This window comes from Trachypithecus francoisi, unplaced genomic scaffold (assembly GCF_009764315.1).
Source record: "Trachypithecus francoisi isolate TF-2019V2 unplaced genomic scaffold, Tfra_2.0 Lachesis_group7, whole genome shotgun sequence".
NCBI classification, from domain to species: Eukaryota; Metazoa; Chordata; class Mammalia; order Primates; family Cercopithecidae; genus Trachypithecus; species Trachypithecus francoisi.
In genome coordinates, this window is record NW_022681472.1 from 87299083 (window position 1) to 87323973 (window position 24891).

Genomic DNA, 24891 nt, shown 5'->3' on the forward strand with positions numbered 1-24891 from the left:
TAACCCAGTGAGTCTGAGGATCTATGAGGATGATTCCAGGACATTTGCAACTGGTACTCCAATGACACTGATGTGAATGTGGAGAGCGACATATTATTTTCTTCTGGTCTCGTAAGAAATGTTTTCTCAATTTACCCAAATCTCTTGTCTGAATAACACAGCGGTTGATCAGCACTGATCTCTAGTGAGCATTTACTATAGGCTGAGCTGTCTTCAAGGTATGATAGGTGTGATTGAGCCAGCCCATGTGGTCAGCATTATTATGATCTCCACTTCACAGATAAGAACATGGAGACACAGAGAGGCTGCATAAGTTGCCAAGAGCACACAGCTAATTACAAGGGAAGCCAGGTTTTGAAGTCTAGTAGTCTAACTCTGGACTGTGTCCTCAGTCCCTATGGCTATGACTACCTCCTAATTCTACTGCCTAATTATTTTTAGTCCCTAGTTAAAGAGAAGAAATGACCATAGATCTGGAGGGATCCAGGCAGACACAGGTTAAAATCCCAGCCCCTGTGTGAATTGTTTCACCTTGCTAATCCCTAGTATCTCCATTGGTGTAGGGGGATAATAAAATCCAAATCTCTCATAAATATCTATCTCAAAATCATGTATCCTGGATCTGCTGAGACAGGTTCCCACCATGTGCAACCTACCACACTTGTTTTTGGCAAACATAGAGGGTTAAAGTGTGCTGCCCCGCACAAATATGCTCTATTGCTAACCCAATACTTGGGAACGTGACCTTATTTGGAAACAGGGTCTTTGCTGATGTAATCAAGTAAAGACGAGGGCATACTGAATTAGGGTGGGCCTTTAATCCAATGACTGTTGCCTTTATAAGATAAATGAGAGAGAGAATTGGGACACAGACACACTCAGAGGGAAGAAAGCCATGTAAAAAGCGGGAGACAGAGATTGGAGGAATGGGTCTAAAAGCCCAAGGATAACCATGAACTACCTGAAACTAGGAAGAGGCAAGAAAGGACCCTGGTCTAGAGCCTTTGGAGGGAGCATGGGCAGGCCTCGAGCTTCCAGAACTGTGAAAGAATAAATTTCTGTTGTTCTAAGTTAACCCATTTTGTGGCAATTTGTTATGGCTGTTGTAGAAATCTAATAGCAAATGAAGGCTTGGTGAATGTACTTAGTGAAAAGTTCTGCTTTTAGACTGATGAAACCAAGTCAGGGAGCTGAGGCATATTCTTGGGTGCTAAGGGATACCAGGCTCATAGGTAGAGAGAAGACCACATGTACCATATGGAGGACCATCTTTTCCCTATTTTTGAAGTCATAAAAATGGAATGTTTATACTCTCAAAAGAATTGGGAAGAAGCTGATAGCTCTACTAGCTTCTCTCCATGGAAGGAGCTGAATTATCCAACTGGGTTATGGTGTGTGCAATAGCCATGCGTCCATGTTCTTTGATTGGGAGAGTTCTGTATTAAATGTCAGTGTTCAGACATGGTCTTTCTCTCTCTAGCTCTCAGTGCCCAGTGGCTGACTGGGAGAGTGTCTGCTCTGTCCCTGTGCTGTTTCTAAGGACACACTTGGTGAGAAGTGTTGCCCCCAGAGCCAATCTTGCTTTATCCAGAATGTGTAACCTGTGTTTTATTTTATTTTATTTTTATTTGTTTCACTTTAAGTTCTGGGATACATGTGCAGAACATGCAGGTTTGTTCCATAGGTATACATGTGCCACGGTGGTTTGCTGCACCTATCAACCCACCATCTATGTTTTAAGCCCTACATGCATTAGGTATTTGTCCTAATGCTCTTCTGCCCCTTGCCCCCCATCTACCAACAGGCCCCAGTGTGTGATGTTCCCCTCCCTGTGTCCATGTGTTCTCACTGTTCACCTCCCACTTATGAGAACATGTGGTCTTTGATAACTTATGTTTTAATCCTTTGACTTCTAGGTATATTTCTTAATTGGTTCATAATTCAGAGGGGAAGGGGTATTATACATAGGCCCCCACACCCCACCATCCCAAGAGGAAAATTGAGACTAAGCCTTCAGGACATATCTGGGATCCCCCTGAGGTTAAATAAAATTGGTCCAAATCTCACCTCTGCATTTGAGTTACTCTGCATTCTGGCATAATGTTGCAGGGTCTGGATAGCAGGAGAAAATACTAATAGCTATGGCATTGTGTTCAAGCCTTTTGTTTTGCTCTGGTTAACAATTTCCTCATCAGCAAAATTAGGGGATTGGATTGATTGAGCTCTAAATTCATGTTTACCTTCAGTAGTCATTGATTCTGCAGCACAGAAGGTGTTTGATTGCCAACATTGTTCATGACTCTGTGAGATAAATTTCATGTGGCTGATGTCACAGGGAGAAGGCAAAGTGTCAATTATAGCATCTAACTAAATGCTCTTTCATACCACAGATGACCCTGGCTCTGTACCTTTTCTTGCCTCTATAGCCTTCTCCTGTGGCAGGGACCTCAGCTATGTGGGCCAATAAAGGGTAGAAGAAAACAAAACGAGCCAAAGGGCCACCTTCTGTGACTGACTAGATAACTGTTCCCAACAACTGGAAGGAGGAGCATAGTGGTAAGAACCATGAACTACAGAGCTAGACCAACTGGATCCAAGTCTTGCTCTTGCTACTTTCTAGCTCTGTGACCTTCTCTAAGTCACTTATCTATCTGACCTCAGTTTCTCAACTATAAAATGGGGATTAAAAATAGTACCTATCTCTTAGGGCAGTTATGAAGATGAGAGGTGCTTACAACTATGCCAGGGAAGCAGTCAGCATTCTTTGTAAGTTACTGTTGGATTATTTGATCCAAAGAATGATTCTCTACTAAATTTGACCACTCTGTAATGGGAAAGACATAATCATCACATAGAGAGAAAGATGGTACCTGGGACAAATTTTTTTCCCTCTGCAAATATGAATACAGAGGAGAAGATTCCTGAAGGCTGCTGTTCAGACTGAATTAGTAGAAAATACAGAGTGAACCACTGGGCTCAGGCAAGCAACTGCTGTCAACACAGTTATCTATTTTGAGAATCTAAAAAATGCTAGTTTCTATCAAAAAGATGTCTATAATTATCAGCACTGTTGCATGTCTACTGAATAGTTATTACTGCTGTTCAAAATGATGGACCTAACACAAAATGCCAGTCTTAATACGGTTAACTGCTCATGTTTTTTAATGCAATATTATTATTAGGAACTTGAAAACTTACAGGTAGAATTTATGCCTGTAATGAACAATTATCGTGTTTTGTCTGCATGATGTTTCATCCCTCATTATTTGAGGAAAAAGGGCCCTATTCTTTTCAAGAACTGAGTATCCCACTTCAGTCATGTGACTCTAATGGGGGTTGCTAAGCATAGTATCTTATACCAGCACCCACCCACTCTAAGAGATGGAAATCGGGTCCAGAGCTTAGGCAGTAGCAGCTTTTACTCTTCAAGGGGTAGAGGTTGTCCAGGGTGTGAATATATGACCCAGACTGGGTCAATCTGAGTGCTTCTCTGGGATTTTAATAACTGGTGTTGGGTGAAGCATAGATGGACAGAGGAAATATATGTGATTTTAGAACTGTTAGTATCCACTGCTTCACTGATATGGAGAAAGTCGGCTGAGAGAGTAAAATTGTCACAAAAAGAGAAACAGAGATAAGAGATGAAGAGAGAAAATCCTGGAGTCCCATCCCTTGTTTCTTAGGGGTTCCCACCCTCTCTGATGGCTGGCTATGTGAACCAGTACACCTCCCTCAGTTTAAGTTGGGTGGAACACTATGACACTTGTAGAATAATGAGTCCATCCATCCATCCCTCCATTCATCCATCCATCCATCTATCCATCTATCCATTCATCCATTCACTGTCTCACAAAGTTAATATCTACTAAAAGCCAGCCATGTGTCAGGCTCTGTTCCAGGCAATGTGTCAGGTGTAGGAGATAATGCAGTGAATAAAACAGACAGAGCTTAGCTCCTGGGAGTCAACTGACTTAATATATATAACAGGCAATCATTGTAGGATCATGGGGATAGAGGCAGGGGCATGGGCAGAGGGTCAGGAAAAATCTCTCTTGGGAGGTGACATTAGGTAGGCTCCCAAAAGAAGTGAAGGAGAGGGCTGTATAAGATGTGAGATAAGACCTTCTGGCCGAGGGAAGACAAGGGTTGAGATCATGCGTCCACTGTATTAGCCGAGCTCATTCTGCACACATGGATAACAAGGGCATGACAGCCACCTGTGCTGCAGGCAGAGTCCAGCTGATGCGGAGGAAGGCTCATGGACTCCCCGTGCATCTCCAAGGCCCATCTTCTATGTTTGACTTAGATGTAAGTTACGTAAATGCTTGAGATCAGTTTCCTCATAAGTAAAATAGAGGTACAAATCATCCTTGAACTAGGTCATCTTTTATAGTCACTCAGCAAATACTTGTGGGGTACATCTTACATTTCAGGCAGAGTATTAGCCTTGTGAAGCTCATGGTCTAGAGAGGAAGAGATGATTTAACAGGTGTATATATAAATATGTATCATATTTATGTCATATATAAAGAACTTTATTATATTTGCATAGATATATAACTTTTAAATCAGTTTATTTGTATAGATATATAATAACTTTTAAATCAGATATATAATAACTTTTAAATCAGATATATAATAACTTTTAAATAAAGCCCATAGTTGGTTATAAAGCTGTCACTTATGAGGGCTGTCTTGACTATTTTGATTTATGAGGATTTATTTGAGGAATAAAAGCTCAGTTGAATTCTTACAATGAGTGGGAGGTTGGCTTTGATAATTTTATGCTTCCTTCTCAGGATCTCTGATTCTAAGGTTAATCAAAAGGAAGAGAGTCAACTTCTACTGTGGGCTTACTAGGGGCCCAATGTTATAAAGTATATATGCTTTATTAGGGAAGTTCTGAGTCCTACCTCAGGGCATCATGAGTTGGGCATCTAAACTAGGTGAGAAGGGATGGGAGGGTGTCAGCTGCCTTCACTTTCATGAGAATCAAATAAGATGACATATGTAAAATGCTTTGCATAAAATTATCAAAGCCAACCTCCCAGTCATTGTAAGAATTCAGCTGGGTTTATGTTCTACAAACAAATCCACGTAAATCAAAACATTCAAGGCAGCCCTTATAAAGTCATAGCTTTACAACTAAATATGGACTTGAGCTCTTTCCAATAACCTGACTGGAAAGTCATTTTTCTTATCCACAGTATAGCACCAGCATGTTAAATTACAGAGAATATAATCCTTTCATCAGGCTGACAAATAAACAAGTGTATGGGCTATCTATGCTAGAAGGAGGCAATAAGGTGAATTCCAAATGTGACTCTATTTAGAAATATGAATAAAGGGGCTGGGCATGGTGGCTCATGCCTGTAATCCCAGCACTATGGGAGGCCAAGATGGGCAGATCATCTGAGGTCAGGAGTTCGAGACTAGCTTGGCCAACATGGTGAAACCCCGTCTCTACTAAAAAAAAAATACAAAAATTAGCCAGGTGTCGTGGTGCTCACCTATAATCCCAGCTACTTGGGAGGCTGAGACAGGAGAATCACTTGAACCCAGGAGGCAGAGGTTTCAGTGAGCTGAGATTGTGCCACTGCACTCCAGCCTGGGCAACAGAGTGAGACTTTGTCTCAAAAAAAAAAAAAAAAAGGCCGGGCGCGGTGGCTCAAGCCTGTAATCCCAGCACTTTGGGAGGCCGAGGCGGGCGGATCACGAGGTCAGGAGATCGAGACCATCCTGGCTAATACGGTGAAACCCCGTCTCTACTAAAAATACAAAAACTAGCCGGGCGAGGTGGCGGGCGCCTGTAGTCCCAGCTACTCGGGAGGCTGAGGCAGGAGAATGGCGGAAACCTGGGAGGCGGAGCTTGCAGTGAGCTGAGATCCGGCCACTGCACTCCAGTCCGGGCGACAGAGCGAGACTCCGCCTCAAAAAAAAAAAAAAAAGAAAAAGAAAAAGAAATATGAATAAAGGAAGGCTGGAATACCAGGTAGCTGTCAGCCTGTTGAAGAAGCTATTGTAAGGTAGAAAATGCAAACAAGCAAGTGTGACTCTAATGTACACATACATTCCTGACATTCTGTAGTCACCTGGTTCTCTGCCTCCTGGATAAAGGAATTGATTCCTCTGTTGACAATTCTTGCATCCCATTTCCAGATCTCATTTCCACCTCTAGGCTGTCAGCTATAATCACACCTGGTGTCTCACCTGCTGACGTATCAGCCAACCTGACTCTGTCCCAACCCTGGATGAAGGAGACTGAGTGACTTATATAATGACTTTGCTCTTCTTCTCTGAGGAGGGTGAGCCACCAAACACCCAGCAACTCTGACTCGGAGAAATCATGGGACAGATTTTCCCTCTGTGCTCTTAGCAGAGTGGGGATTTCTTGAAAGGGACATGAACAAGTTGATGACTAGATATCAGAGGCCCCTTTTCTAGAGAGGCATCCCTAAAAAAGCCTCAAAATGCATCTATCTGAGTCCTAATTAAACCGGAAGTGCTGAATCCAGGGCACTGTGATATTTGCATGCATATGTCAATGAATTTTGTTCATGTCTGCATAGAAAAGGCCCTAAAGGTAGATTTAATAATTCACTTGCAGTGTCAAAATCTGCACGATTTAAAACCCTGTTGGTCATGAAAGAAGGAAAGCAAAGAACACCCTGTTGGGAATCTTGAGACCTTGATCATCTACTCCTGGTGCTTATGGGCTGTGTGACGTGGGATGAGCCTGTCCTCTCCAGGGACCTTGGTTTCCATAGAAATATCTGCAGAGATCTCTGTGGTGTCCTTTCACTCTGCCTCTGGGAGCCATGGGCTGCTGCAGATTCTCTAGTGAATGTCCCAACACCATTACTGTCATTCACCTAACCCTCCTTTACAATCTGCTCAAAGGCCCTTACAGTCCAAAGTGGGTCCAGGCAAGAACCACAGAGTCCACCTGAAAACACACCCAAAGGAAACAGAACTGACACCATCAGTAATTGTCTCTTCCAAGTGGGATTTTGTGTGGATGGGGCTTCATGGAAACACTTGGGAGGATTTGACTTGGCCTCCCAAAGGCCATTGTTCTCAAGTGGCTCCCCTATAAGGTAGTCCAGGGTCCTCTCACCTCCTCTGGCCAGATTCTGTCAGCACTAGAAGGAGAACGTTTGGACTTAGTGTCCAGGAGATTGATTGTGAAGACTCACAAGTGATTTGTCAATAATAATAGTTTAAAAATGGTTTCTACACATCATATAGGCATATAGATAGATGTGGTTTACTGAGAAACCTCCACAGTCATGAGGATCATGAATTACAGTCTTGATTCACTTACCATCTGTGCGCCCAAGAAGCAGACGAAGTGATATATCATGAAAATAACATGGTCTTAATATTCGGACCTGACTTTGAATTCTGGTCTTGCCACTCAATCTCAACCCAACCTCTCTGAGCCACAGTCTCCTCATCCACAAAGGACGATATTAGGGCCTATCTTACGTTGTGGTTGTGAAGACCAAATGAGATAACATATGCGGAACTCCTGACACAGAACCCAGACCCTCAATAAGAGGCTGCTGCCATGATTCCTATTAAGTTGCCCTCAGATCAACCAGAAGGAAACCAGGCAGAGGAGTATGGTGGTCAGCAACCATGTGACCCCAAAAACTCTATCTTGGGACCAGCATGACCACCCATGGGGCCCTACGCCATATGGAGCAGGATGCTCTGTCTTGACACAAAGATGGGAAGAAGGGAATTCATAATCAGAAACTTACCTGGATGCTGCCTCCAGCTGTTCTTTCCTGGAAGGGAAGAGGGAGAAAAAAATAAAGCATAAATTACGTGAAACAGTTGTATTCTTCCTTGAAAGATTGTCGCAAAGCTTCCCTCTGAAGATGATGGAGCAGTGTTGAGTTCTAGGACAGGATGGTCAGTGTGGAGGGAACCAACGAAGGAGGTAGGTTTACCTAGCCAGACCTCAGCCCATGTTACTCCCATTGGCTCTGAGGTTTTCAGGGCTCTTTTCAGCCACTCATTCATTCATTTATTCATCTAGAAAATGGTTGCTGAGCACTTACTCTGCCCCAGCTCTCATGTTGAGCTCGGAAGATTTGTTTGGTAGTGGGGACAGATCAAGAAACCAGGAATGTCATAATGTAGCAGTCACACACCCAACATAACTGTCATCATAGCAAACACTGTCTTCACTCAATTAATCCTCATAACAACCCTATGAAGTACTATTATCATCCCATTTCCCTGAGGAGAAAATTGAGGCACAGAGGAGTTAAATGAATTGCTCAAGGGCTCACAGTTAGGAGACAGCAAAGTCAGGATCCAAACCCATGTGATCTGGCTCTGGAGCCCTCACTCCTAGCTGGGAGGTGCACCAGCCGTGCTTTACACATATTCATGACTCCAGGCCTTTTCTCAGGCTCTCCTTCTGCCTGGAACTCCCTTCTTCTTTTCCCTGCCTGGAACAGTCCTACTCATCCTTTATATCCACCTGGAGGGACCCTCCTGGAGGTTCTTATTCAATTGTCCAAGGTCTAGACAGAGAAAATCCCCTCACAAATGGAATGGTACTCTGTCGTTATCACGTGGATCACATCACACTAGAATTACATGTAGTCTGGTTTTTTTTTTTTTTTTTTTTTTGTCTAAAATATGAGTCCTCTGCAGCCCAGCACATGAGAGTGCTTATTAATGTTGAAAGAGTGACTGGCCTAACATGGGGATCCACAGGTGGGAGGGAGGGAGACAGAACAAGAGAATCATGGCAGAGAAGTAAAAGGGCCAGTTGGAGAGTTAAGAATTTCTGCTTTGAGGGTCAGCTCAGCATCTGGTTACAGTGTGGCCTTGGGCTGGTCATACATTCTCTGGGCTCATTTCCCCAAGAGCACAATAAAGTGATGAGTTAGTTGATCACAAAGCAGGTGGATACAGAAAGCTGTGACTTTCTAGGATGTTCTAGGTCTCTGAGGCCAGGAGAAGTAGGAAAGATAGTAAGGGGAAGGAAAGGGCAAGGGGGTAGCTGATGGGCATATTGGAAGAGAAGGCATGGTATGGAGAAAGTTTAAAGGATTACACTGTCCATTCCTCTTTCACTCTCCATGATGAGTATTTCATGCTTCCTGCTCTACCATCAGACTTCTCTCACTTCTACACCTTCCTCCCAGCTGATGACCTTAACTCCCCTCTCACTGAGATCTACCCATGGTCTCACCATCTGGCCACCCACAGGACTTCTGTTTTGTGCCAGTGGATGAAGGGCCCATGCTCTTAATGAAGGCCCATGCTCCACAGACCAGGCCATCTCTGCTTCTCTCGCCTCTAGTCTTTCCCCTCCCCCCATATGCACATTTATCCTTCTCTACTAGACCCTTTTCATCAAATAAAAAATTCTTGGCCTCACATCCACTCCAGCTGTCACCTACAATCACTGTCCCCACTTGCTCATTTCCTCATCACCCTTTAGTTTGTGTCATCTGGCTTCTGTGTCCAGTACTCCACTGAGATTGCTCCAGCCAAAGCCCCAGCAAACTCCAAGTCACAACATCCCATGAGCACATCCCTATCTTATCTTCCCTACCCTTATGATAGGATAGGACCAGAGCAGTTGACCTGTCCAGTTAACCGTTGGATCCCCAATACCAAATAGAGTTCACATAAGGGATGATCAATAAATATATGCTAAATGAATGGAATAGATGAATAAAAGGGTTTTAACAACATTCCAGAGTGTTCTAGATCATGGTTGCTAATAGTGGTTTCCCAGGGCAGTAATTCAGGGGCTTCCTTTCCCTTTCAGCATCAATACTCTGTTGCAGCCCAGATTCAATCAGCACAGACTGAACACTTGCTATGGGCTAGGGACTAAGACAACTACTCTCACACATTTTATTCAGTTTGACCATCCAAACAACAATCTTCAAGAATGGGTCTTATTATCAAAATGACCCTTGTATCATTTTATCATCATTTTATCCAGTTTTCTCCCTAAATAATGTTTTCTTCCCAGAGATACAAAGCAAAATAAAAACATAGGTTTTGGCACAAGACCTGGGTTCCAATCTTTGTTCCATCATTTATCAGCTGAGTGACATTAAGTAAGCTAATTAATCTCATTGACTCTCTTATTCTTTACCTATAAAAGCGGGGTTATGAAAAATGGTTACCCCTTCTACTTACCTTCCAGGACATCCTAAAGCTTAAATAAGATAGTATGTACGAAAGCAGATCCAATGTTATTTGGCCATAGGAAATGACTAGTGCCTATAGTCCCCTTTCTCCATTTCTAAGTACTCCAATAATCTTGAACCTGGTCATAAAAGGAACAAGTCCTGGTTACACAATGAACTACCTGTTCTTGGTCAAGTGTTTTCTACATCGTGGGCAAAGTCTTCTCATCTCCATTTCAGTTCCCATAGCTAACAATTCCAGGGCTGTGCTGTCCAATAGAGTAGTCATTAGTCACAAAGGGTTATTTACATTAAAATTAAAAGATCTCTTCCTCAATTGCACTGGTAATCGTCAAATTCTCACTAGCCAACAAGGCTAGTGGCTACCATATTGAACAGTGCAGCTATAGAAAATGAAAAGTCAGACATAATTCCACTCTCCCTACCAGGAATAAAACAGTGTATGTGTTCTGTTGATAAAAAGCAATGTCTGATTTTTAACAGTTTCCCTCATCCCTGCTTGTATATAAGAATGTATAATCTGCCATCACTCCTATCCCAGCATCTGCCTTAAGTCCGTTCAGTTCAGTCTCCACTGGTCAGCAGATCAGAAGACCTGGGATTGCCCTTAGTTATGCCCAATATGATATGTGGCCTGAACTTCTTGGGGCTTCCTGAACTTCTGGGGGCTCTCAGGTTCTTCTCATAGAAAATTGGGCTTTGAAGTTCTTTGCAATTCCAAAGCAATGAGTTTATAATTATAATTTGTATAAAAATATAAGAATGGACCACCACCATCCATCACTGCTAGCCCCCAAAACATAGATACTTGCAAATTAACAAAGAACTACACTAAGCTGAAAATTGTGATATGGCATCATGTTGCAGATGGGCTACGCTACTTCATCCTTCCAAACCTTTGGCAGGAATCTAAAATGGTGCAGCCACTATGGAAAACAGTCTGGCAGTTCCTCAGAAAGTTAAACATAGACTTACCAATCCTACTCCTAGGCATATACCCAAGAGAGTTGAAAACATATGTCCACAGAACGTGTATGTGAATGTTCATAGTAGCATTATTCACAAAAGCCAAAAAGTGGGAACCACCAAAATTTCCAACACCTGATGAATCATTAAACACAATGTGGTATATATAATCAAATATTATTTGGCTATAAAAAGGAGTAAGGTTCTAATAGACACTACAACACAAATGAAACATGAAAACATTATGCAAAGTGAAAGAAACTATGCATAAAAGGAAGACATTATATGATTTCATTAAACTATGAAAGGTTCAGGATAGGTGAAATAAAGACAGAAAGTAGATAGTGATTGCAGGGTTTGGGGCGAAGAGGGAACCAGGAGTACCTGCTCATTGGGACAGAATTTCTTCCTAGGATAATAAAATTGTTCTAGAACTAGATAGTGGTGATTGATACCCCAATTTGTGAATATACTCAAAACCACCGAACTGTTCACTTTAAAAGGGTACCTTTTATGGTATGTAAAATCCTCTTATGGGTTGTGAAATGTATCTCAAGAAAGTTGTTATTAAAGCAAGCATAAACAAAAGACAAGAACACCTTTCGGAGGTACGTGAGAAAACACCAGTGTGTTGTCAGCTACTTCTTTGCCATTAATATACGGAGTGGGTTGGAATTCAGGGACATTCTTTTCCTAAGGGACTGCCTTGCTTCAGAATGGTTGCTAAATGAATTTCTCTAGGGATATTATACTTTTGTCCTCGAAAAAAGAAAGAAATGTACTCTCTTAGTTTAAAAACCATTCTCATATCACAGCAGCTGTCTGCAGCACAATGTATTCCTCCAAGTCTCTGACAGCTAGAACAATGCCTTATTTATAATACATCAACCCAAAAGAATGGGCCCATTGCCAACACCTTGGGATGCATATCAAATGGAAATTGTCTTGGTTCTGCATCCAAAGTGTTCTTGTTTGAGTTCAAGGTCACTGTGGTCTCTTATGGGGAAGTCATCTGCCCATTCTAAGAAGACTCTACTTTATGCTATCCCAAATCCTCAATGATTATAACAAGGATAGCATTGTAGAATCAAATGGAAACACGTAAGTCACTGTCTGAGCAAGTAAGTCTAGTTACAAGTAAGTATACCCAAACTTTCCCAGTCTTTTATTGAAGACTTGCTTCCTCTGATCTCTCTAACTCTCCCACAAGTCATGGGTCCCTTTTGCCTGTTCTCTTTCAGGTCCTCCTGCTACTCTGCCTTCTAACTGCTTTTACCTTGATCTAGGCCCTCATTTCCTCTTACTCTGAACCCTGCAATTATTTGCTAGCTGATCTCCTTGCTTTGACCTGAGTCCATAGATCCATCCTCCACACTCTTTGCTATTATATTCCTGAAAAATGGATCTACTGATGTCATTCTCTGGCTCATCTAGCTTCTCATTGCCTTCAGGATCAAAGTTAGATTCTTCAGCAAGCCACCCGTGACCCTTCATGATTGTCCCAGTGAATAACACATACAAGCGATCAAAAATATTAGTGGACCGAGTGCCCTGAGTGCCCTGAATAGAAAGTGGCACCTGCCACCAGAACCTTTTGAGGAATGAAAGCAAGATAGGAGGTGCGTGGCGGTGGTGATCAGGGGCCCAATATTTTAGGGTCCTGGAGGTGATGGTCAGGTTTTGGACTTTCTTTACTTTGTCATGGTTACTGACTGGAAGGTTTTATGCAGGAAAATGAGTTGCAATTCTCTTCTATTTCCATAATCTGGAGAAGGGAGTAGAAAGATTAATTGAGGATAATGAATGTGTGTATATGTGTGTGTGTGTGTGTGTGTGTGTATGCGTGCGTCTGCAGATGAGTTGTGGCTGGGCACAGAGGGAGCCCCCTATCTAGTAGTATTGGGTTATATGAGGGTTCACTGAACCTGTAGACACAATGACAGAAACTTGCTTTGAGGCAGGTTCCAGCCCCAACTATGAGGCTAACTGTCCATCTATGTTTCTTTCCAAGTCAAGGGTTCTAGGAGTCCAGCACACTACGCATACACTTAACAATCTGAACTCAGGCCCCTAATATCAAAAACAAAAAAAAAAAGCAGTCTGTTCTAGAAGCTCAAGTAGTGAAAAGACCATGGGCTTTGAAGGCCTCCAGATGTAGCTGACATTGGTTCAATGTCAGAGCCTGACTCTGCTAGCTTCTCTGAAAGTAGCCTGGGAGTACAAACCATTCAGCCTGGCTCCAGGTGTGGACTCTGGGCCACCAGCTCGGCCCCACCCCAGGGGCTCCTGTTTAGGATGCATTTACATCACACCTCCATCAGAATTGCTGAAAGTGGAGGCCAGATCTACCTTTGCACAATACCCCCATTGAGTCTGATGTACCTTAAATCTTCTGACTTATCTCATAGGGTAACTGTGAGGATTAAATGAAATTTGAACTCTAATGCTTAGAGCATATGGACATCCAATGCATATTAATTTCCCTCTCCCTTTTCCATAACCATGGAAAAAGGTTCTTATTTTTCTCTGAGATCTTTAGTTCAATCTCCCACCTCTGAGAACACGAAACAGCATCTCTGGGTGACCAGAGGACTCTTCCTGCTGTCCTCTTCTGCATTTCCTTTCCTGGAGTCCAGAGTAGTCTGTGGGTGCAGGCCATGCCCAGGTTGCAGGAGCATCCAATATTTCAGAGTGGCTCATTGTGTGGGCTGCCCACTTCCTCAACCCACTGATCCTGCTCACACATTGATTGGACCTTTCCCTATCAGCCACTCCATGCTGGCTAGCTGGGAAGCCCTGACTGTACAGAGGAATCACCTGGGGAGCACCAAAGATACTGATGCTGGGGTCCCAGCCCTGGGATTCTCACTTAATTAGCTTGAGGAGTGGCATAGGAATCAGATTATTTTTTCTTTCTTTTTTTTTTTTTGAGAAAAGGTCTCACTCTCACTCTGTCACCAAGGCTGGACTGCTGTGGCACAATCTCTGGTCACAGAAACCTCCATCACCTGGGTTCAAACAATTCTCCTGCCTCAGCCTCCTGAGTAGCTGGGATTACAGGCACACACCACCATGCCCAGCTAATTTTTGCATTTTTAGTAGAAACAGGATTTCACCATGTTGGCCAGGCTAGTATCGAACTCCTGACCTCAGGTGATCCACCCTCTTCGGCCTCCCAAAGTGCTGGGATTATGGGCGTGAGCTACCATGCCCAGCCAGAACTGTTTAAGCTCCCAGATAATTCTAGTGTGCAGCCCAAACTGGGGACCACTGCCCTGAAGAGTGTTCTCCAGGGAACCGTGAGGCCACAGACACGAATACAGACCGCAGGAGAGATGGCTGGTCATGCTGAGCATTCAGGTGAGTCCCCACTTGCCTGAAGAAAGGAAAAGAGACGACTGATTCATAAAACCTCCATGTCGCCACCAGGTCAATCCTGTTGGGGTTGGTAGCATAATACCTCCAGGCAGCCTGAAGGGCAGAAAAGAGGGGCAACAATGAGTGGGCACCACCTGAAACTTTTGCACAGAATCCCACACCATCAGAACAACGTTTAAGCCCTGGACTCCTAAGAATTTGAATGTGCATTGAGTCAACATGCAGAAAAACCAAGATTTTTGGCTTTTTGAAGCTACTTTGGGAAGAAAAACTTCCTGACCATCTGGGAGCTATAATTGGTGTTGTGGTGAGTGGGGGAATGGAGAGATGAACTGGAGTGGAGGGAGAGAAGAGAGTAGTAGACACAAAATCCCTGAAAGGAACAAGTAGTAAAGGCCGGTGCAATGGCTCATGCCTATAATCCCAGCATTTTGGGAGACCAAGGTGGAAGGATTGCTTGAGGTCAAGAGTTGGAGACCAGCCTGGGCAATATAATGAAACTTCATCTCTAAAAAAAAAAAAAAAAAAGAACAAAGCTGGGCATGGTGGCACGTGCCTGCAGTTCCAGCTACCTAGGAGGCTGAGGTGGGAGGATAAATTGAACCTAGGAGGTCGAGGCTGCAGTGAGTCATGATCGCACCACTGCACTCTAACCTGGGTTATAGAGTAAAAGACTCTGTCTAAAAAAAAAGTAAACAATAAAATATTTAAAAATAAAGCGAAACAAGCACCACTCTTTCCAGAAGCTTCCCTGAGACTTCTCAGTCAAACAGATAGGAAAACAGAGTCTTTTGTACCATTTCTGGGTGCAAGAGAGAGCCTAGGAGATGAGGTTTTGACACAAATATCCTAGAATCTCTAGGATTCTCTGATGGTTTGGGGTGTGGGGAGTTAATGGGACAGGCTCTTGGAAACTGGGACTGGCCCAAGAACCATAATATGCAGGATGACATCATGCACCATCTTGAGTCAGGCACACAGAACCACACAGACACTCGCTATGACTGGAGAAAGCTCACGAGTGGGTGGCCATGCCCTCGCAAGCAGACAGCTGTTGATAGGACACTCTGCTTTCCTATTCACTGTGCCCTCATCCTCCAATAACCCATTAAAGCAGGAACTCCCTCTGAAATATAACAGGGAACACTTCTGCCTCTCTCATCGCCTCTCACTGCTCCCTGCAACCCCCAGCCCATGTGAGGCTAGTGATGGAGACAGAAGGCTGGCAGTTGCATGTCCAACATCCTCTGGTCCATGGTTGTCTGCTGGGCAGCACAAATGGGAAAAGTGGTTTAATATTTTGCACATGTAAGGCAGCTCTTTCTCTCTTGGCTTATGAGATCTCTGCTTGGCAGATATGACAGAGACTATTCTCCTTGTAGCTGATTGGCTAGGTACCTGGACTTTAGGCTGACTCTTCCCTGTGGGTCCCTAGGTCAAATCTGAGGGGAAGTAGAAGGAGAAGAAAGCCTAGTACAGCCCCAGGTCCACACCAAATTCTCATCTCCAGCACACCATCAGTAAAAGGGCTGAGGCCAGGTGCCACAACTCATACCTATAATCCCAGAACTCTGGGAGGCCGAAGCAGGAGGATGGCTTGAGTGCAGGAGTTTGAGACCAGCCTGGGCAACATAGTAAGACCTCATCTCTACAAAAAATAAATTTAAAAAATTAACCAGGTCTAGTGGTGCACATGGTGGTGCATGTGGTGGTGCGTGCCTGTAGTCCCAACTACTCAGGAGGCTGAGGTGGGAGGATTGCTTCAGCCTGGGAGATGGAGGCTGCAGTGAGTTATGATCACACCACTACATGTCAGCCTAGACAAAGAGTCTCAAAAAAGCTCAAAACACCCCTACATGTCAGCCTAGACAAGAGAGTCTCAAAAAAGCTCAAAACACCACCATATCAAAAAAAAGCTGACAGGTTGATCCTTGAGTTCTGTGTCTATTTCTTGCTTGGCTTAGAAACTGAATGAGTGACAGGATTGTCACCTTCAATACACAGAGGAACAGGTGAAACAGATACCCATGGAAACTTCCATAGCCATCCACAAGTAAGCACGTGTAAGCAGGCCTGCTCCTGCCTGGGCACATTAATACACACACACACACAGACACGTAAGACACACAGACACACATAGAATCCTGGGTCCTGTCCCAGTTCATGAGTATGTCCCCTCCACATGTGCACACATGCACGCACACACACGTATGTGCAAATGCATGGATCTTAATCCCATTCCAGTTCATTCCCAGGCAGGCAGACCTGAATGAGCTCAGCAGCTGGCTTCCTCCTTTTCTCAAAGTGCTTCTGACGGTGTTGCTCCTGTACCTTGAGGGCCAGCCCGGACCCCAGGATGCCCTGGAGGGAGAGGCAGACAGGAAGTCAGCTCTCAGCTAGACTCTCCCAGCATTCCCGCTCCATTGCCAGGGTAATGGGGACTGTAGGGCTGAACTGCACTCCAAGTCCCTGTGGTGACAACATTGTACAAAGAAGGCAAGGGGGAAAGAGCCCTTCCTTCTCTTGAAGAGAGTAGGGAGCTTGGTTAAGTGAAATGAGCCTTGAAGTCAGGGAGATCTGGCTTCCAATTCCGACACTGCCACTTTCCAGGTGTGAGGGCCTGGGCAAGCCCCTTAGCCCTGTTACATCTTGTTTTTTTTTCTACAGGGAGGTGGGATAATAATACCTAATGTATGATTTTGTTAAGAAAAAAGTGAGATAATCTGTACAAACTGCCAGTAAGGGGTACTGCACAAAATAGATGCCCAGTAATGTTAACTGAGTTTTAAAAATATTTTAGCTACTTGAACTCTCACTTCATACTTTGACTATAGCCAGAACTTCCCAGAATTGGGATCTGTTTTGATTTTCAGGTCAGACTTGCCAGTGGATTAAGTGGTCAGAAACACACACTTTTCAAGCTGAAAGAGAACTTGAAGATCTTGTAACATTCCTATGGCCCTGACTCATCAATGAGAAAACTGAGATTCAGGAAGGTCATTTGCTCAAGGTCAAATAGCTTAGGAAAAAAAAAATCAGACAAGGTAGGGCTGTGAATAGAGAAAGAACATTGCCAATGAAAGAATGGAAGATGAAGTGGGTGGCAGGGAGATTGTTCCTTGAAAGTTTTTTCAAGCTTCGTGATTAAGAGCCAGGTTTTAGAACCAGTGGACTTGCGATTCCTGGCTCTACAACCCAATAGCCTTGTGACTGTAGAAAATTTACTAACCCAATTAGGTCTCAGGTTTCACATTTGAAAAACTGATATAAAAACAGCATCCAACCCATAATGTTGCCATGAAGATTAAATGAAATAATGTGGGTAAAGCATTTGGCATGATTCAGGCACAGAGTGTGTTCAACAAATGTAATCTGTTTTCATTATTATTACATATCTGGACACCAGGCTTTGGGGAAGTTACTCTATCAAACATAGGTCAAGGCTTATTCTTGAGAGAAATGTATTTTTTACATAAGCCAGTAAGTAACACGACAAGAGAAAGGAGCTCACATAAATGAAGGCCCGGTTCTGTGCAAGGCACTGGGAATGCATGAATGAAAAATATAATCCCAGAACCCAAGGAGTTCACAGTCTTCTGGGGGAGTCAGATCTGGAAATGTGTAATCCTAGCATAAGGCCAGAAACTCCTTTAGATAAATATTCCCAGGGTTACACCCAGAGTGACTAACTCAGCCTAAAGAAGGCAGCATTGAAAGAGGAGTTGATGTTTGAAGAAATTTTTGGCAAAGGACAGCAGCAGGGCCCATGGCAGAAAAGCAGGATCATCATGCTTAAGGGAATGGCTAGGGAGTTGGTAGGGTAGGAGAGGATAGAAGATGAGACTAGAAAGTTGAGCTGGGGCCAGGCGGTAAGGGGTCCTGCACGTCACATTGGGGATGTCATATATCAAAGGTACTTACTGCTGGAAGGGCAAAAAAGGAGACGCCAATTAAGGAAAAGGTGGCAGCAATCAGACGGCCTTCCCATGTTTTGGGTGTCTTGTCTCCATAGCCAATGGTGGCCAGTGTGATCTGAAGAGAGAAGAGTTCAGACATGGAGTACCCCATGGAGAGGAATTTCAGGAAAATGTCAACTGAGCTCTACCTGTAAGCCTCTCTATCAGCTTGGCCAATGCCCCCATTTATAACAAGGTTCCCTTAGGAGAAAAGACACCAAGTACCTAGTAACTTGTATGGATGCCTTGAGACTGGTTGATAAGTTAAGGGTTTCCTACCTTAGTCAGTCAGTCAACAAATATTTCAATAATTGCAAATGTGGATGTACATGAGCATTCATGTGTGTGTATATTTGCAAATTTGTGATTTTATTTATAGCCATGTTTGTGAATATATGTGTGCTTGTGGGTATATTTGTATGTATTGTATATACATGTGTGCATGTCTAATGTCTGTGTATGTGTCTATTCTGGTGTATTTAGTATATTCCTGTGTGTGTTTACATGTTTATGTTATCAGTATACGTGTACTTATGCATGTGTACCTGCATGTAAAAGGCAGGATTATCAGAGCAGTTGACAGTGTGGCCTCCGGAGTCTAACTGTCTGACTTCAAATCCCAGGTTAGCCACTTACTGGCTGAAAGACCGTGAAGTTACTTAACTTCTTTATGCCTCAGTTTCCCTATTTTTAAAAAGAGCTAATGATAGAAGTTGTTTGAGTTTAAAGTAGGTTAGTGAAAGTAAAGCACCCAGAGACATGCTCTGGAGCAAAGTAAGCCTTCAGTGAATGCCAGCTTAAGTACTGTGTGTCCTTGTGGGTGTAGGGTTGTGCACACACAGGTCTGTGTGAGCACACATGTGTATCTGTCACTGGGTTTGTTTGCACAAGCATGGCTTGGCTGAAAATAGCCTATGACTGGTAAGACTAGGTCCCTAAACGACCATGTAACCAGGCTGTTCCAAGCCCCGGCTTCTTATAAACGCTAGAGAAAAGTCAATTCCAAGTGCACACCATGAAGGAGGGTCTCCTGTCAGCAGGTTCCAAGCTGAAACAGGTCTAGCTCTTACTTCTGATTGCAGAATGCAGCTGCCTGGCTGAACATGCTCACGTGATGCCCTCCACCTCTCTCTGACTCTGATGGTCAATCCCAAGTTGGCCTCCAAGGTAGTGACTCACCAGGCCCCACCACAGGGCATCTGCATAGGTCTCAAACTCCTCTTTCATCTCCTCTCCTTGTGCATCCACCTCTGGGACATCTTTCTCAACCAGGTAGACAAGAAATGAAGAAAGGATGAGTGTCAGGAAACCGATGTACCAGGCAGTGATGAGTTCCTGAAAGAATCAGCAGTGGACATGAAAAGTGGTCACTGGGGAGTCATTGAGTGGATGCTGGAGCCAGACACACCAGAGTTGGAGTCCAAGTTCACCAGCTCTGTGACTGGCCAAATCACTCACCTTCTCTGATCTTCATCTTCCATCACTGTAAAATGGGATCAGTAACATGGTAGTTATTTCATCATTAATTAACAGAACAAGTATATGGCTCCAAGAGGAGAGGAAGATTTCTAACTTAGGGCCCCTTCAATATCACAGCTCAAGAGGCTTCAGAGGAAGGCAAGAAGGCAGGAGGAAGTGGCTGCTTCTTCTGATACAAGGCTCAGGACTCAGGAGACTCAGGTCTATGCAGGACTGTGTAGAGCAAGGAGAAAGCTCAGTACAACCAGGAAAGCAGCAGCAAGCGAGAGGCAGCACTGCATAGTGGACAGGGCTGTGGACAGAGACCCAGCCCTGGCACCAGTTTATGGTGTGGCCATGGGCAAATTCTCCTCTTCTCCTAAATGTTAGTATCCTTATTTTTTACATGAAGGGACAGAGCCACAGAGTTCCTGAAATCGTCATGTGTACCACTGCTGAAATGCAGCTTTACATTAAATATTGATTTAGAGCATATGCAAAAGCAGCAAAAGAAGGCATAAAGCCTGTAATTTCATGGATATTATCACATAATAGACTAGGACATATGACTAAGTAAACAAGAGTAAGGTGATTTAATGAAAAGTGCTTCTTTATGAAGCACTTTATTTAGGAAGACCTAATGCTCCTTCCAGCTCCAACTTTCTCTCTTTCTCTCATCCTATTCCAGTTTCAAGGTTTATCATAGTAGGTTGGGCAGGAAGAAAGGCAAGGTTATGGGTAAACACAATATGGAGATTTATTGTCATTCTTGCTGAGTCATCTCAGAGAACAAAGTTGTTCACATTGGTATCTTTCCTATATCTGACCATCTGCGGTCAGTCAACTGGCCCTTCTGGGCCAGTAGAATCTTCCTGACAGGGTTGCTTCCTGCTCCATGCAGGACTTGGCTCACATGGGTCCTGCAGTCTGAATAGCCCTCCCACAATGGGACCAACCAAAGAGCATGGAGTTATCTTCAGACCCATGTCACCTCCACTATGAAATTTTTCTAATGTTTGCTCCCCCAATGAAAGATAGAGTTCAGCTGTGGTTCCTTTATTCCCTCCCCATTTGCTAAACATACTTCTCCAAGCCTCCAACATTTTATTATCATTTGCTATTATGCTCTAGCCTTGCCCACAGCACCACACACACGTTGTACTTGTGTGAGTTTGTTCTATAGCAGAGGGGTTTGCTTAGATGACACAGGCAACCCAGCCAGCCATTCCCTTTGATGAGCGAGGTTCTACGCTGCAGGGAATTTGAGAACGGAAAGGTGCACGGACTAGTCCTTCCCCAGTGATTGCCTGAGCGTAAGCCTCTTGCTTGTGGAGTGTGGTCCTACTGCTTATATGTTTTTTCATACCCTCTGGCCCCCAAATGCAAGTCAGAAGTTTCATCCGGCACTTAAGCAAAGAAATAGTTGTCTGTTTCTGTGTGCACATAAAAACTGACTGTTTAGATTAATAAGGGATGGTATAACAGTTACCAAAAAGGAGTGAAAATGGGTCCTAATTCTGTACTTTGTAGTCATTTACTTTGCAGTTATTCCAAATAATTCTGACTTTATACAATTTTTGTCAGCAGCTCTGTGGCAGAACCTGTGACTGTTCCCCAACAGGTAGCTCCTAAACCTGCTGAGGCTCCCCTGCAGTCAAGTTGAGGCTAAGGTACTGGGGTTCAGCCAATATGGGAAAGTGATGAGAATCCCTCTTTGCCCCTTAAATCCATTCTGCAGGATTCTCCAGGTTCCTCTCCCCTGCTTTGGTGACTCAAGTCCTCATATGCAAGATGGATGAGGCCCTCCCAGCACACATCAGATACAGTGTGAGCCAGAAGATGTCTAGGTTTTTGTGTTGGGTGGTGGGAGCTCTAGGGCTCATTTATTTTGGGAGGAGAACCTGACCTATCCTCTAGTGAAAGCATTAACTTTGAAAGTTTAACCCTGTGCAACAGAGCCTCCCATACTTCATCTTTGAGTGCCCAGAAGAGTCAGCCATTGAACCCAGCCCAGAGTACAATGAAGAAATGAATAAAGAAATGAATTGATACATGTCCATTTGCCAGTACTATTGGGGATTCCCTTGGGGAAGAGCTTCCTCCCAGCTCTGGTAGCACAGGCTTTCAGAAGGACTCACAACATGTACTTTGGAGTCTAACAAGAGCCTGTAAATCTAAGTTTGTATGCAGAAAACTCTGCTCCAGAGCCTTTTCCCACTCCTGGGAAAGAGTATCTGCCTCACTGGGGTCTGGCTGCAGTGCAAGACCATATTTACTGAGGAATGGCATCACAAACTTCCAATGGTCTCTGGTAATTACATGGCAAAAGCCAGCAGGCACTGGGGATCTATTAAAATCTGGAGGAACACAGCACAAGGGCCTAAACCAGCAATTTTTAGCACCAGTGTTGACCAGAACTGTGAATCAACTCAGCTCCATGGATACGGGTAATGGCTGAACCCATAGGGGTTTTATTAACGTGTCATTTGATAAAAGATAAAATAGAAGGTCAGGAGGAAGAAAAGGGCCTGTAAAGGATGCTCTGACCTCAATGATTCTGCAGCCAGAAGCAGCACAGATGAAAAATAAAACACAGATGGCAAGAAATTGCATTCTAAGCTGAAAGATTCCCAGGTATTTTATCCTTTCACTGCATTTTATGTCCATACTTATATGTACGGTATGTGAGGAACAGCGTATTCAGAATAACAAACATTACTGTTAATGAGCACCTATGACTTACCAGGCATTTCAGTGCACCTTTTCTCACATGAGCACCCAGGAGGATTCACATTTTTACCACTGAGGAAGCTCATAAAAATAGAATGACATCTTTAAGCTTTCTGGCTGGAAGGTGGCAGAGCTGAATTTTGAGCCAAGTTGCTGTCTGACTCTCAAGCTCATATTCTACTCTGAGATGCGATCTCATAGGAAACCACTACCCCTTCAACGTTATCTAGGTGCATCCTTGAGACAGAAGAACCAGGGGTTGTGTGGGTATGTTTTGGAGGTGTCCAGCTACAGGTGGCATGGTCACGTTAACATGCATAAGGAAAACTCTACGCTCCTTAATGTCAAATTGCCCAGGGCTCACTGCCTCAGGTCTGGCTCCCCAGAAACAGAACCCGAGAAAGGGATTTTGGTGTTAGTGACACATTTGCATGTCATCATTGAGGAAATGGTCACAGGGCTCCTATTAAAAGGGACTTAGGTGAGACAACAACAGCATCTATTATGCCTGCCATGGTGGGTGCAAAAAGATGCTCTCTTGGGAAGCAAGTTAAGCTTGGCTTTGTACCCCCAAAGAACATGCATCCCAGGGATTTCGCCTTCTGATTTCCCCTCTCGGGATTTTTTTTCTGCCTGAGCTGAGACATAGGGGTTTTTCTTCATTCCTCCAGAATCCAGTTAAAGCAGCTAGATTAAAACAAAGTGCTACCAAAGACCTGGGCTAAGAATAGGAAAGAAACACAGGCAGTACCATGAATCCAGATGAACTGGATTCTGGCTGCTTGGGTTCCATACCTGCTCAACCACATGGGGCTCTGGAAAAGGAATGGACTGAGTTCCACCCCTCCTGGATTCTGATCTACTTGGGAGAGGTGAGCACCACCATAGCCAGCAGGAAACCACTGGACACAGACCCTAGAAGTGGACTGCTATGGTTTATATCCCACTGCGTGACCTTGAGCAGGTACTTCCTCTTTCGTGTTTTCTTCCTTATCATTGTAATGGGGTGGCAACAGTGCCTGATTCATGAGGTGAGCTAGTCCTTGTCAAGCACTAAGTTTTAGGCACTGTGCTTTGGGCTTTATATAATGCTTACAACTGGACAATCTCTATGAGCTGGGTACCTTCCAAGTGCTCTTCACATATCAATTCATTTCATCTTCACCTAACCCTATGAGGTCAGTGCATTATTATTCTAACTTTATAAATGCAGAAACCGAGGCACAAAAAATTCTCAACATCACAGAGGCAGAGTTCAGATTCAAAGCAGCCTGTGTGATTCCCAAGCCTTTTTCTCCCACTGCATGTGGCCTTGAATGAGCTCATTCCATCCTCTCAAGGAATAGGCATTATCATCCCTATTTTAAAAGTGAGAAAACTGAGGGCCAAAGAGGGCTGAGCAACTTGGCCAAAGTCATTTGCATATGGTGGAGCCCATACCTAAGCTCAGCTCCACCTGTTCCTGCTCCCTGCACCACATCTGCTTATCTCCCCACCCCAGCCCAGTCGCTTCCTGTTCCTCCTCCTCCTCTTGCTCTTTGTCGTTATCATCAAGGGTGGCAGAATGACTGCCTTCTGGGGACACTGTAAAGGAAGGGATGCCATGGAAGGGCACAGGTGGGTGGGAAGCCCATGTGGTCTTGTAGCTTCTCCATCACACTTACTTTGCTGTGGGCACAGATGGCCGAGCCCAGAAGCTTCCAGGTGCCACCTCTCCGGTCCATCCGCAGCATGCGCAGGATCTGCAGGAAGCGCAGGCTTCGCAGGGAGGTGGCCAGAACATTGCCTTGGTTTCCCACAGCAACCACTGGCACAGAGGCAATCAACACAAAGATGTCTGGGAGAGAGGACAGACAGAGTGGGAGGGAAGAGGGAAAGGAAGGTCAAGCGAAAGCACTGGCATCATCATAGGTGCTGTTTGCTGGCAGATCAGCATGCGCCAAGCAGTAGGACAATCTGAGCGCTGCTGTTGAATCTTGCCACCAACCACCCATGGTAAGTGAGATTATTCCCTCGTCACTGATGAGGAAGCTGAAGCTCTGAGCCTGAGTGCCTTTCCAAGGCCACCTGGCCAGAAGTAGTTGGGTTGGGATTGGAAATAGGCCTACCACACCTTAATGCTGGCTGCAGAGCAGCAATTCACCAAGGCCCCCCACAGTGTGGTCTTTGAGATTCACTCTGGGGCCCCCAGAGGAGATCTGCAACTGCTC

The 24891-nt window shown here is 44.2% G+C and overlaps 1 protein-coding gene across 1 annotated transcript in view; it reads right to left on the reverse strand.

Moving 5' to 3' along the window:
- The window catches only part of KCNQ3 (potassium voltage-gated channel subfamily Q member 3), a 361709-nt gene that overhangs the window by 35925 nt on the left and 300893 nt on the right, over positions 1-24891 (reverse strand). Inside the window, exons 4-9 of the mRNA XM_033202782.1 lie at positions 24346-24518; positions 19673-19828; positions 18459-18569; positions 16803-16898; positions 14536-14630; positions 7767-7793 (exon numbers count right to left, since the gene is read on the reverse strand). Of these exons, the coding sequence (XP_033058673.1) occupies positions 7767-7793; positions 14536-14630; positions 16803-16898; positions 18459-18569; positions 19673-19828; positions 24346-24518 (658 nt within the window). The remainder of the gene's footprint in view (positions 1-7766; positions 7794-14535; positions 14631-16802; positions 16899-18458; positions 18570-19672; positions 19829-24345; positions 24519-24891) is intronic.